This window comes from Pecten maximus, chromosome 8 (genome assembly GCF_902652985.1).
Source record: "Pecten maximus chromosome 8, xPecMax1.1, whole genome shotgun sequence".
Taxonomy (NCBI): domain Eukaryota; kingdom Metazoa; phylum Mollusca; class Bivalvia; order Pectinida; family Pectinidae; genus Pecten; species Pecten maximus.
The window spans coordinates 32556359-32571402 of NC_047022.1; the positions used below are offsets into that span (position 1 = coordinate 32556359).

The 15044-nt window shown below is 35.1% G+C and overlaps 1 protein-coding gene across 1 annotated transcript in view; it reads right to left on the reverse strand.

Moving 5' to 3' along the window:
• Window positions 1-10871: 10871 nt before the first annotated feature.
• Window positions 10872-15044, reverse strand: part of LOC117333233 (ATPase MORC2-like) — a 75227-nt gene continuing 71054 nt past the window's right edge. The window contains 1 exon segment of the mRNA XM_033892424.1: window positions 10872-14011. Coding sequence (XP_033748315.1) covers window positions 13922-14011 — 90 coding nt within the window. The 3' untranslated portion in view covers window positions 10872-13921.

A 15044-nucleotide genomic window follows, 5' to 3' on the forward strand; every position in this document is an offset into this window, starting at 1 on the left:
TATTTGACAACATGTAATGCATGTGTTGCCTTGTCCATATCAAATTGTATTTCGTCTGTATATTACATCATGAATTGTGATTACTGCTTGGTTTATTGTCAGGAAGCTGAGAAACGGTCCGGTCTGTGCACTCGTGGTTATGTCCTTGGGCAAGACACTTTATCCTAATTGCCCAGAATGGCATGCGACGGGCATCTCGTATGTTGTTCAGTGAGGTAGTCACCAACTACTACAAGGAGATCACGTCTAAAATGACCCTGGCTGTTCACGGGCAACCCAGCAAACACACCGGTCGGTCTGTGCTATTCAACTTAAATATTACCACTCCGAGTCCTGATTTTGTTCTTGCATTGAAACTGATAGCATTTTTGACTTCCGCTCTGAAAGATTAATAAGTATCATTAATAGTATTATTAAATATGAACTAATTCTTGATGTTTAAGCAGATGATATAAATGAAAACTGCGTGCAACTTTTGGTAGTCAAAGTCGATCTATTATTATTTTATCCCGAGTACATATTACCGCCAACGTTCCACATTTTCATGATTATTTTCTTCATTCATCCTAGAATCATAATGCATTCAATGGCCGAGTTATTGATGAAAACGCTGTATGATAACTCGCTTAGAAATAATCTAAATCAACAGTATCATTTTGTAATTTGTTCTACTAAATTAGCAGTTCATATTAATGTGAATTTAGATTTGATAGTACAATTTGTATACACTAAGGTTAGAAATCACTGATGATCGTACTGTAACGCACTTTGTTCAAAAACAAATTTTGGCCGATATTTTCCAGCTTGGGAAAACATTAACAACATACAAAATGCGTATCAAACGGTTAATGGCAAAATATGAATAAATCTGTATTAAAATGTCGTGGGAAAAAGATAGTTGAAATTCAAAATCTTCACTTTAGTGTGGCGTCGCTAAGCGTAATGTTTAGTTGAAGCCGTAGATGACTGTAGTCAGCAACTGCTCGCTAACAAGCCATGGGTTATAGTAATTGATTTAATGATTGGTAGTTTGACGTGTTGGAAGGCATATCGAGTAAACATGTTCACTTTGATCTGTACCGATCAACTCTAAACATAAACGTTTTCATTTTATAGGGAATTTAAATGAAAAGGACTTTTAAGTAATGGCAACTGGTATTTGAGTAAAACCACTCGAAGGAAGACGAAACCAAGTATTTTAAGTGACATTTTTTACTTAAGACATTTCAAATTTTGATAAAGACTTTCTATAATTAGCGATTGTTTTTCATTTGATAAAAAGAAAAAATGTTCAGAGAACATACCTCATATGGTGCATTTTAATGTAGATTCCTAACAAAAAACAACCCTGATCTTTTTAATATGTAAACGAAGAATGCGCCCTCGTGACCTTATACAGAGACCAGTGGTCGCTCCATTAGTCACTGAGCTACCCGAATACAGTAAACCAATTTCAATTTCCCGACCAGTAACGTTTTCAGTGTTACTTCTTCACATTTTGATTTCGTTGTCACTTCGTAACTGCTTACATTGAAACGAAAAATAAAATTTTGGTTTGACATTTCGATGAATTAGAAGACGATTATCTGATTCACCCCTTCGCTTATCACATCGACCTCTAATTGCAAGTTTGTTTTCATCTACCTTTTTTTGTTGAATGAATGGCGTTTCTCTCTCTCCACGTTTAATGAAAAAATATAATATCAAAAACGTTATCTTTGTTACGGGTCATCGAATCGAGCTCTTCTGTTTGGCTTAGAAGCCTTTTGGTTGTCTTCTCTATTCATTTCTAGTTCTGCATTACAGCGTGTTTGGCAAGGTTTGTTTTCACGTATACTACAACCAATTGCTCAAAAAGGATAAATGGTATTTTAAAGTTATATTCTATTCTGCAAAATCCGGTTTAAATTAGATGTTCCCGGCAGCGAAAATTGTGCAGTTTGAATGAAGTTCGATACTTGTTGACATAACCTGGAATTTGCGTTGTCTCTGGTATTCAAATTGAGACATAACCTGGGGTCCATCAAGATGAATTGCTGGTGCCACAGGAATAAGACGCTTGCCTTCTGTAACACACGGTCCACAGGCTAGTAGGGTTCGTTTAAACGCCGGTATTTTTACTTGTTTATATTAGTACCCTCGACGAGTCCTAAACGACACAGACTGTCTTTACATCTGCCCATTGCACCACTTAATTTATAGAATCCAGACGGAATCGGAGCTCAGAACAATGCATGGTTATATTCTTCGCTATCCTGTGTCAATTCAAATATAAAGGTGATTTATTTTAACTTCCTGTGTAACATTGTTGCTGTATGATTTCCCTAAATTACTCAGGGGTCTATAAAAATAAAAGTACGGTAATATTACCTAGTTGTTTGAGAAACAAAAGCAAAGAAAGAATGCGGGGGCTAAGGATTTCTGGTTTCTGTTCGGAGACCGAGAAACAATACGAACCAAAGTCGACAAATTGGTAATTATCGCTCTCCGCTTGACATTTGCCGTTATATTTGCGGTAAAAGGTCGTCAGTATGTGACCAGGTGGATTGCTATGCTACCATGAACAGATAGGACATTTCTGTGTAATGCCACTATAAAAAGAGATGTCCCATCACCACGGGACACAGTCATCACATGACCTCATTACAAGGACTAATACTACAATTTGGTTTGTTTGGTTTGTTTTTGTTTAACGTCCTATTAACAGCCAGGGTCATTTAAGAACGTGCCAGGTTTTGAAGGTGGAGGAATGCCGGAGTACCCGGAGAAAAACCTCCGACCTACGGTCAGTACCTGGCAACTGCCCCACCTAGGTTTTCGAACTGGCAATCCAGAAGGTGGAGGGCTAGTGTTAAAGTGTCGAGACACCTTAACCACTCGGCCACCGCGGCCCCGCTACACATCTTAATGGTAATGTACCTTATAGTAATATCGTCATCAATTGTGGACGTTGTGTTATGCTTTTAAAGTATAAATATTTATTTTAGCTGGAACATTTTGCAAAATACATGAAAGAAATTTAAACGAGTGATTAAGTGGATTTTCACATGTGTCATAATCATCTAGGTATTGATTTCTATGCACTATTTATATAACAATACTTACGCGTCTGAGCCGTTATCTTCCTTTCTTGACCCCAAGCATCACTGGCTGGTCATAAACTTCCAAAATCCCGAATTATACAAAATAATCAAATGACAGCTTTCTCATTTTGACAATGTAACCGAACCCAATTTTACTTAGATTTACATGACGGGCGTCGTCGATGAAGCAAAAGACGCTTACTCTCCAGGAACACATATTCTTCACATTTATCCTTGTAGTTTTCAAAGGACCCTAATGAAAATATATTTAAGTTCCCATTCTGCCCGCTTATGTTGGTTTTTGATTTCCCCAATTCTCGCGACTTTCACACTTTTGTTCAATAGCAACTCACTAACGAGTCCTCGGGAAGAAATAATGCAATTACAAAATGTATATATATATTATATATATTATGTTCAGTATTTACTCGGCTACTTAATTAATATTTAAATGTGATATTCACCTAGAATTTGTGTCTATTGCAGAATAAACAAGAGATCCCAGAGGGATCTTGGCGCCCACCATTGAATGATCTTCATAAGTTCCATGTCAGATTGATCTTTTCTCTACTTTTCCCTTCATTTTACTAATCTGTGCAAATTGAGACATCCCTCCAGTACTTTTCAAACAAGGGAATCCTAGCTATATAAGAAATTTGAGATTTAACGATAATGGCTGTTTGTTTGCCAGGTTGTTTTCAGGACAGACTGGTCCAAAAATGCAATACAAGGGACCAGGGGGAACCTACTTATGAAATTTGAGCAAGATCCATTCAGTACTTTGAGAAATAGAGATAACAAACTTCAATTGTCAAAATCCAAGATGGCGGTCTGTCGGCCATATTGTTTTCCAATTGATCTCAAAATGCAATAAGCATAAAGAGGCACCAAGGGGAACCTCCATATGAAATTTGAGAAAGATCCATGCAGTACTTTCTCAGAAATAGCGATAACAAACTTCAATTGTCAGATCCAAGATGGCTGCCTGTCGGCCATGTTATTTTCAGATTGATCTCAAAATGCAATAAGCATAAAGAGGCACCAAGGGGAACCTCCATATGAAATTTGAGAAAGATCCCTTCAGTACTTTCTGAGAAATAGCGATAACAAACTTCAATTGTCAAAATCCAAGATGGCTGCCTGTCGGCCATGTTATTTTCAGATTGGTCTCAAAACGCAATATGCATAACTAGGCCCCAAGGGAAACTTACATATGAAATTTCAGAAAGATCCATTCAGTACTTTCTCAGAAATAGTGATAACAAACTTCAATTGTCAAAATCCAAGATGGCTGCCTGTTGGCCATGTTGTTTTCTGATTGGTCTCAAAACGCAAAATGCATAACTAGGCACCAAGGGAAACCTACATATGAAATTTGAGAAAGATCCATTCAGTACTTTCTTAGAAATAGTGATAACAAACTTCAATTGTCAAAATCAAAGATGGCTGCCTGTCGGCCATGTTGTTTTCCAATTGGTCTCAAATCGCAATATGCATAACTAGGCACCAAGGGGAACCTACATATGAAATTTGAGCAAGATTCCTTCAGTACTTTCTCAGAAATAGCGATAACAAACTTCAATTGTCAAAATCCAAGATGGCTGTCTGTCGGCCATGTTGTTTTCCGATTGGTCTCAAAACGCAATATGCATAAATAGGCACCAAGGGAAACTTACATATAAAATTTGAGAAAGATCCCTTCAGTACTTTCTCAGAAATAGCGATAACAAACTTCAATTGTCAAAATCCAAGATGGCAGCCTGACGGACGGAGGGACGGACGGACGGACGGACGGACGACGGACCACGGACGCAGGGCGATTTGAAAAGCCCACCATCTGATGATGGTGGGCTAAAAATATGATGGGTTTTTGTATTCAAACATCAGATTAAATGTATATTAATGTGATGTTGTTTGAATTCTGCCATATTGAGGATTGTCATCATAGGACTGTTGCCGGATGACAAACGCGAGAACATGTTTAGCTTAACTGAGTGAAAAACAACACGATCTCCTGACTTAGAGTTTAATAGACATACAAGTTACAAACACAAAAACGGATCTTCAAAAATGAATTGTTTTATGATAAAAATGATATACACAATGTTTCCATATAATAAAGGTAATTGCTATGATAATGATTTGGACGATTATCAATGTTTAACGAGATACAGTAAGATTCATCGCATCAGATACATAGCCCGTCATTACGAGATAGAAACGACAACTACCTACGCACGGAATTAATACACTAGATAGTGTACGGATTGTTAATCAATCTACAAACAAGAGAAAATAGTCCCCGTGAGAATCTACAGACTGGAGAAAATAATTTCCCGTACGAATATACAGACATAATATATCCAACAGTATACAACGTATCAGTCAGAATATTCATTCGTGAGAACATAGTCCCCGCCAGAATCTAGACAGGAGAAAACAGTCCCTGTTAGGATCTACTGACTGGAGAAAACAGCCCCGCTGAAATCTCTAGATAGAGGATATATTCCGTTAGAATCAATCTACTCACAGGAGAAAATAGCCCTGCTAGAATCTTTACATGAAAAAATCGTCCCTATGACAATCTACAGACAGGAGAAAGCATTCCCCTTTAGAATTTACAGGCAGGAAAAAGAAGTTCTCGTTAGAATCTACAGACGGGAAAAATGTAGTCCCCGTCAGAATCTACAGACGGGAAAAATGTAGTCCCCGTCAGAATCTAGAGACGGTAAAAATAGTCCCCGTTAGAATCTACAGACGGGAAAAATAGTCCCCGTTAGACTCTACAGACGGGAAAAATAGTCCCCGTTAGAATCTACAGACGGGGATATTAGTTCCCGTCAGAATTTACAGACAGAAAAAGAAGTCCTCGTTAGAATCTACGGACGGGGGAAAGTAGTTCCATTAGAATCTACAGACGGGACAAATAGTCCCCGTTAGGATTTACAGACGGGAAAAAGTAGTTCCCGTTAGAATGTACAGTCGGGAAAAATAGTCCCCGTTAGAATCTACAGACGGAGAAATTAGTTCCCGTCAGAATTTACAGACAGAAAAAGAAGTCCTCGTTAGAATCTACGGACGGGGGAAAGTAGTTCCGTTAGAATCAACAGACGGGAAAAATGTAGTCCCCGTCAGAATCTAGAGACGGTAAAAATAGTCCCCGTTAGAATCTACAGACAGGAAAAATTAGTCCCTGTTAGAATCTAGACAGAAGGAAATTGTCCCCATCACAATCTATAGACAAAAGGGAAAAAATGCCTATTAGAATGTAAAGTAAAGAGAAGAGTCAGATGATACAAAACAGGTCTGTCAAACAGTCTATACATACGACATGTAAAAAAAATCCTGCTAAATAATGCAGGCATTAAAAACATTTCAAAGTAGCGTACGTAGGTAGTAGTTGAACACTACTTAGGATAGGTTCTGAACTGCTTTTGAAGCAATGATAGATGATTTAGACTCGCAAGACGTCAAGCTGATAAGGAAACTTAAAAGATAACTGTGTTCACTCAATTTGCTACAAGGTGATAATACCATCTGAAATACTGGTTGGTAATTTGAATGTTCAAAATCTTAAAACAAATAAATCCAAACCTGATAAACGGTATGAAAAGCAAATAAATAAGTAATGATTATAAAATTATTCTGACAGTTTTGCAATTAGCTTTGCGATAAAGAAAAGTAAGAATCTGAATTTGTTATCTACAATTAACATTAGTACACAAGCCATTTTTACCTCCAGGCCTCAACAACTCAACAAAACCACTTTCCAATGAAACATTTGAATTTTCAAAATTACCAATTGTTGTGGATGTATTCGTTCAACGAACTGCAGAGGAACAAAACATTACAGCTTCGTTACAAAGGGCAAACATACCGTGAGATAAAACAATACATTTTTTGTTTAAATAGTTATTTGTTAAAATTTGCTAAATTCTTTAAAATACAGGTAATTAAAACTTAACATTAATATGTTAAAATTTAAAAAGTTGTTCCAGTTTTCTCAAATGCTCATAAAATATTATCATCATGTAAGGTTTGCAAAGAAAAAAAAATCATCAGATATGTAAATTTAGACGCAGATTGTCTTATAGTGATCTGTTTAAAAAAACTGTGGTTCAATATCAAGAAATCAATCAATATAAAACATTCTAAAAGTAACTTTTTTGCAGTTTCCAAGACAAACTTAAACAATCTTGCACTAATGTGTTTGTTTCATAACAATACAATGCTCCTGGGAAGTGCATGAAAACAATCATGAAAAAAAAAGTTTCAGATGATCAGGATCACCCCATGGAAGTGATCAAACAGTTTTTTCTTCGCCAATATGATCATGCATTTCATTATTATCTATGGTTAAGGCAGCTAATTACTGGTACTCATAACTGCTTCTACCTTGGCACGCAAGTGGTCTGGAACAAAATCCTGTCAAAATGGAACATAAGAATTCAAAATTATCTACTGTGAATTAAAAAAAGTTATTCATACAGCAAGACAAAGGTATTGATAAAATTAATGCAATACACAAGTTTGAACTTTAAAAGTTCAAAAAATAATCTTAACAATCTGGATACATGATCATCATGCATATGGCGAAATAAAAAAAAGTCACCAGATATGAGTTTATATTGTTTTTCTAGTTTTAGTAAAATCTTTAATTTTGTAGGGCTTTTATTTTCGTTGATTTTGTGGGTACTTTCAGGTAGAGTTAGTTTTAGGTGTTATAGAACGGACATGAAAGAAATTCCCAAACTTGTTGTACATAAGTTTGAACATTGGTATTGTACGTAGTAAGGTATTTAACCAGTAATTTATAAATCGTCCCACAGCAGGAAAACTGATGTTAACCATGTTATTCCTATACACCCAGAGAACAGAGAAATCATGTACCCAAGATATGATCATTTTTTTCATACACAAATTTGACCCCTACTTTAATGTACTTTACAGCATTAAATAGCAAAATTAAACAGTACAGAAGATATCAGAAGTAGAACTTTAATGACTAACAAAAATAGAAGAATCTTCGGAAATCATGTCAAAGCAAGAACATTTCTCAATGAATACTTAGTTTGACTTTATTTCCTACTTAGATGAAAATAACTGTGAACAGTCTAGTAGTCATGGTAACCAGTATTGTATAATAATATAACAATAGTGAATCATGGTTCATACAGACTTTAAAGAACCTTTAAACTCTAGGAATTTTCCACACAGACTTTAGGTGAGGCAGTTATACATGTAACACAAAGTTGATATACAGCCATATCTCCTGTCAAATTAACATTGAATGTATTGCAGATTCGTTTTTGTAAATACTTTAGGAAAACAAATTATTATCTTTTAACAAATTCAAGGACTTTTTCAAGACAATTATGCCAAATTCCAAGACTGTCATGGCATGTTACTAAATTCCAAGACTTTTCCAGACCAGGACTGAAATTCAAGGACTTTTCATATCCGTATGAACCATGTGAACATGTCATGAACTGAACAAACTATACTTTCCATTAAGTCATGATAAACTAATCAATGATTTGGTAAAAATAAATTGAAACAGGATGTATACATAAACAAGAGGCCCATGGGCCTTAACAGTCACCCGAGACTTAAACATATAACCATCTTCTATGTACTTATAATGTATTTCTAAACATTTCTTAAATAAATAGTAGTACAGTTTTGCCCTCATAATTCTAAAAATTTTGAATCATTCCATTAAAATGTGACTTCCCTGCATAAAATATAGTATAGTTTAGCACCTCTTCAGGGAGAAACATGAAACCTATGGCCCATGAAATTTTGATAAATCACCTTAAGACCTTTCCATCCATGAAGAGTATTTGACCTAAAACATGGGATTATAACCATCAAGGAAATGATCTAAGATATGTTATTGATTGGTCGCATTCAAATGCTACAATGTATACCTTAACCAGTCATTTGATTACTGTAACCTCGAACTTTGTTGGTCAAGGTCAACTATTTGCATAACTATTGCAGCCAGCAACTTGTGCTGTGCTAATTATCAAGTGTATATGTTTCACAGTTATGAAAAAAAAAAATATTTATTTGAATTGCATTTAAGGATAATTTTGAAGCGAAAACTTTCAGTGCCATATCTGCGATATTGTTGATTACTTGATCTTGAAACATTGCACACACCTTCATAAGAACAGCTTCTTTAAAATGTGACCCAAATAAATAATTTTAAAAGAATTTTTATTTTTTTTTATTTTTTCATTATTTGACCCCTATGACCTTGAATGAAGGTCAAGGTCAAAAATAAGAATAACATTTGTAGCCAGCCATACATGCTATCAAACATTTGTAGCCAGCCATACATGCTATCAATGTGCCAAACATCAAGCCTTCAAGGTATAGATAAAGAGCAGAAACCTTTTATCTGCAATTTTGTATGATTTTTTAATTTTGGCGGGAAAAAATTGCTTTAATTTTTTCACAGTGTCATATCTCTGTCATTTTTCATCTGATGATCATAAAACTTACACATTCTGTTTCAGTGGATCATGTTCTTTCATATGAGATGAAAACAATTACCAAATTTGAGATTTTCATTTTGACCTCCTTTTGACCCCCATAACAAGGCCTTGACCTTGACATTCTCTGATAACATGTCACTGAGAAAAGTAAGCCCTGACCAAATGCTAACTGATTTCCAATGAGTACATTCATGCTAAAATATGTGAGTTTCCTATATAAACTATAATCAAATTTACCCCCTCCCCAGGGGGAATGTGACACCCAGGGGCCATGAAATTTACAATTTTGATCAATCACCTTAAGAACCTTCTATCCATGAGAGTATACGATGCTTCCATATCTGGGTCTTAAGAAGATTTTTGAAATATCAGACAATTTGACCACTTTTGGCTCTGCCCCTCAGGCCCCTAGGGGTAGGGATCATATAATTTACACTTTTGGTAAACCTTTAGATTTCATCAAAAATAGTTCAGGAGTTTTTGAGAAGTCGAAAATGTGAAATGTTAACTAACGATGGACGACGGACGAGGACCGGTGGACGACGCACGACGACAGACGAAAGGGATTGGAAAAGGTCACTGAGCTTTGCTCAGGTGACCTAAAAATCATAGCATAAATAGAGAGCACAAAAACAGTGAAATGGACGACATGTTGGAGTAGGTCAGAAGTAAGCTTCGTACTTAGGTGACATACATACACAGGAGTCTATCCTCAGTCAAAATACAAGAGGCCCATGGGCCTTAACGGTTACCCGAGATTTGAAATATTTCAGTTGATTTAATTGACCATTTTTGGCCCCACCATTCAGTCCCTAAGGGTCAGTCAGGGCCAACATGTGCATACCATTAAGCTGTCATCCCAAGCTAATAATGTTAACAAAGTTAGAATTAATTCCAATAGAAATCAAACAAATAAAAGTCAAAAATGTGATTTCCCTCTATAAACTATAGTAAAGTTTACCCCCTCCCCAGGGGCAAGTGTGAGACCCTAGGGTCACGAAATTCTCAATTTGGTAAAGCACCTTAAGACCCTTCCATCTATGAAGAGTGTTTGATTCCACCATATCTGAGAGTAGAGAAGAAGATTTTTGAAATTTCAGTCAATTTGACCCTTTTTAGCCCCGCCCCTTAGGCCCCTTGGGGGTGAGGACCATATAATTCAAAATATTGGTTGACATTTAGCAATAGAAGCTTCCTACCAACTTTCATTGAATTTGGTTAAGGGGTTTTGGAGAAGAAGTCGAATGTAAATTGTTTACGGACGGACGACGACGGACAAAAGGCGATTAGAATAGGTCACTTGAGACTTTGTCTCAGCTGATGACCTAAAATTTTATTATCAAATCTGAATAACAAATCATAAACATTTTAGAATTCTAACAGCGTTACATGATGCGACATATTTTTGGCTTATAAATAACTCTCATCTTTAAAATGTATTAAAACCAAAAGCTTGACACAAGTGGACATAGAGAGATAGTCATATTAAAACTCTAAACAGGCTAGATTATTATTATTATTGTTATGTAGATAAACAGCTGTCCTGTGCTATTTACAGTGAAATGTTAGGAACTCCCTGCAACATGACTCTTCACACGATACTTTGGTACATGTCGATGTGTGGTTTAATTACTGTACACTATACTTCTGATACAGATCTTGTTGTAAATGTCTCCTAACCTGTGAATAAACTTCTTTCTTTTTAAATGGATTTGTTAAAAACCTGCATTTGTGACAACAAAATATTTTTAGGAAACTGCGAGACATAAATGATCTACAAATTTAAATACAAAATATATTCAACTGAAGTCTTTGATATCAAATAATTTGACCACAGTAATGTACTTGTTCACATCATTCTGTATCAAACTCACGAAATGAAAAGTTTTTAAAATACATTTGAAGTGGAAATGTGACATTTAACTTGTATTAACAAAGCATTAAAGGATATGAGAACACACTAATCACTAATACAACACAAGAATATCTCTACATGGTGAAATGCTGATGAACAACAACACAGCACGCTATGCTGCCTAATACACTCAATATGAGGAGAGAAATAATAAAGATGTCCTCTCCCACTTACAACACATCAAATATAGAGAGAAAATAAAAAATAAAAATGTTCACTCATGTATACACAGTCGTATTAGCATTCAACCTATTTAGAATGACATTATCATGAACTAAGTAATGTCAAACAACATTATTTATGTTGTATACATGTATATGGTTTTGGTCTTTGACTTGATTACTAATGAGATGGGTAAGGCATCAAATATGCCTTTTACAATTTCTCACCAGACCTATTTTGCTGATAAGACATGGAAATTCAAATAATACTTTCGTCATGTTTTATATAAAAGCAAAATGAACACATTTTTAAAATTTTATTCAACAATTTAACAGTTCTGAGAAAGAAAGAAAGAAAGGTGTATCTTTTAGGGTTTGATTACTCTCGATATAAAATTCTTTTTATTCTACTTGCACAATAATTCTGGTGTATTGTTCTGTTCTAAAAGTTTCGTCTACTGTTGAAGAAATGTCAGTTTCCCCCCATTATCATCATATACAAGTTTCCTGTGGTGGTAGTGATTTTTTTAATTGGGTAAAAGTTTCGACCTTTCACAATCCGATATATGTGTTTTATAGATACCAGCAATGCACCAACAAGTGTAAATATTCCACAGGAAGTCTCTTATTATTATGCACATAACAATTTTCCTTGTCAAAGTAAGTGACAAATGTTCATATATATATTTCTGCAAATATCTGCTTTCCAAGCTTTTACATGTTTAACAAACCAGTGTAAAACAAGATAGCATTCATCAGAATTAAAAAAACATACAACCACAATTTAGGTTTTACTGACGGTAAACATATGTACTTTACTTTAAGGAGCTAAAGAGAAGCGCTGTAAGTTTGAGAAAACAGTTAAAATGATTGTATGTTTGATATATAATAATGATATATATGGTTTATGTAGTATATACAACAGCCTAAGTATGTACACGCAATATTTACATATGTACAATCTCTTGGTCAGGTGATCTAATGATATGATGAGGCTATATGACATCAGAGGTTTTGTCACCTGGAAGTGTTGGTTGTGTCCGCTTTCTTACATATATGACTTCTCCATAGCAAACACATTTCTGTCATATTTACACAAGTGCTCTATGATTTTAAATAAACTAAATGTTAATTATGTTGGAAGTTGAGGACAAAATGTTTTTTAGAACAGTATATTCCTTAAGGTAACAGTTAAAGAAGGGTTTAAAGTCCCTATTAGCGACAATATGTACAGAGAAGTATAGGTTGGTAGTGCTAATAATAAGTATCCACTGCTATCCACCTGTACATAACCATTCTAAATCTGTTTACATAGACAAACTATGTGGTGGGACATTTCTTTCTCTTACCCTGGACCATTGTATCCACACTGTTGGAATTCCCTTATAAAGTTATGGTTGAGTTATAAAGGTATGGTTGAGACTAAGGGATTCCTCATTCAGGACAATCACAAGATGACAACAACAAATCATGTCTCATCAACAATATTTTGCAGGTATGTGACAGCTTATATAATTACGTTCTTAGTTTTATGCTTCGATACTGTCATTTTCTGTACAGAAGTTTAGAAAGCATGAAATAGTGAGAGCATGAATGATTCGCAATTACTTAATGATCAAAGTAATAAATTATGGCAAATAACCAACAGTTAAACTTGTAGTTCAACTTCACATGGGTCACGTGAAGATGTTGCTTTGAAGAAAATGTTTAAAATATACATGTTCATATGATGCTGAAAATTATAATTACACCATCACAATACTCCTGGCCAGTTATCATATCAACACAGCTCAAGTTGAAACTAATGTTACTGCTGTAGTTTTCGGTCCAATTGCATTTGAAATATCTTTACAGCTCACAACACCTGTTTCACTTTCAATACAAAATGGAAGAATCCAAGTCAAGTGGAGTTCAATACAGAAAGTTTGGGAGAACAGGTTAATTCTATTACGCAAACTTCTGCTTTGTACAGATCTTTACAATCAATTCTAAACCCTATGTACCATCACTTTTATTCATATATTGTCTTGAAAATCAAAGTCTTCAGGTACAGAATCTAGATCCCCTCTTCAGTCCATAAGCTCCATTTATTGGCTTATATTTTTTTCCCAAGATCATATCAGATCAATGGTCTAATTCCCAATCCAGGAAAATATTGTCAATTAAACTAAATCTGGAATTTTAAACTTTAAAACATCTGAGAGACTTGGAGTTTGATGTCCAAAGCCTCTGTGTGATCCAGATCCAGATTCCAAAATCTCAGGGCTGTGATTGCACAGCCTGTTTCACACATGCTGCCAAGAGTTCATCCACCTGTTCACCGTCAGCTTCTGGATCAATATCGAATTCCTGAAATATCAAAACAAAAACATTTCAAACGAATTACACATATATGCTGCTTCACTATAAAATCATGTGTGTACAATTTTCATGGTAAACATATTTTGCCAAAAATAAAAGAACATAGGCCTTAGACATAATTTATCTAAACCAAAATCTCTCAATTATAAACTGCTCCTTAGAGCCATTAATTTTTACTTTATTTGATAAACTTCATGTAAATCACTGACATTTTGTGTAAACTTACAAAGTGTCTCATCATTATAAAATATCATCTACTTCTACCTAATTGTTCCAATAAATCAAATATCAAAACAATGTGTATATTTCCTCTGACACCTGTGCTAATGATAAATCTCAATATACAGTGAAATGGCAGCGCTTCCACTGTCTCCTGACTCACAGACTTTGTTACTTTTTCTCATTGTGTTGATTAATTATGATACCTTCACACCAATATTTTTTTATTCTATGATAATAAATTATATGTTTAATGAAACTTCTCCCCTCTTTTATCTTTTACGAACACAATTCCATCATAAATAACACTTGATGGTGCCTATAGAGTTTGCTTATAACCTTTTTATTAATTGCTTTGTTATTCTTTATAATGTACTTTAATCGAGATCAATAAATCACCCATTGTTTTTGTTGTGTGTGTGAGTTATTATGTAAGACGGTAGCGAGGTGGCCCCAAGCCTCCTACTGTTTTCTCCTCATTATCTACCTGCTGACTACCATCTCCAAAGGCTCATTCCTGTAATTATAGCCCGACCATTAAAGCGGGGATCACTTTAGTGTTTGACAGTGGAGGTATAACAGGGTCAGAGCTGATAAACCTACCTACGGGCATGCACAGGTAAACCATTAATTAAATGTTTGGGTGGCCCCCTAAACTTTCTGCAAAGTGGCAAACATTGCTTTCGCTCATCAGTGACAAAAAAGTTTTCTTCCGAAAGTCAAATTTAAATAATCACCTCAAACAAGTCATTCATTTTTTTCACAATTCCTTGTTGCACCATGAAATTTCTTTCATGTTACG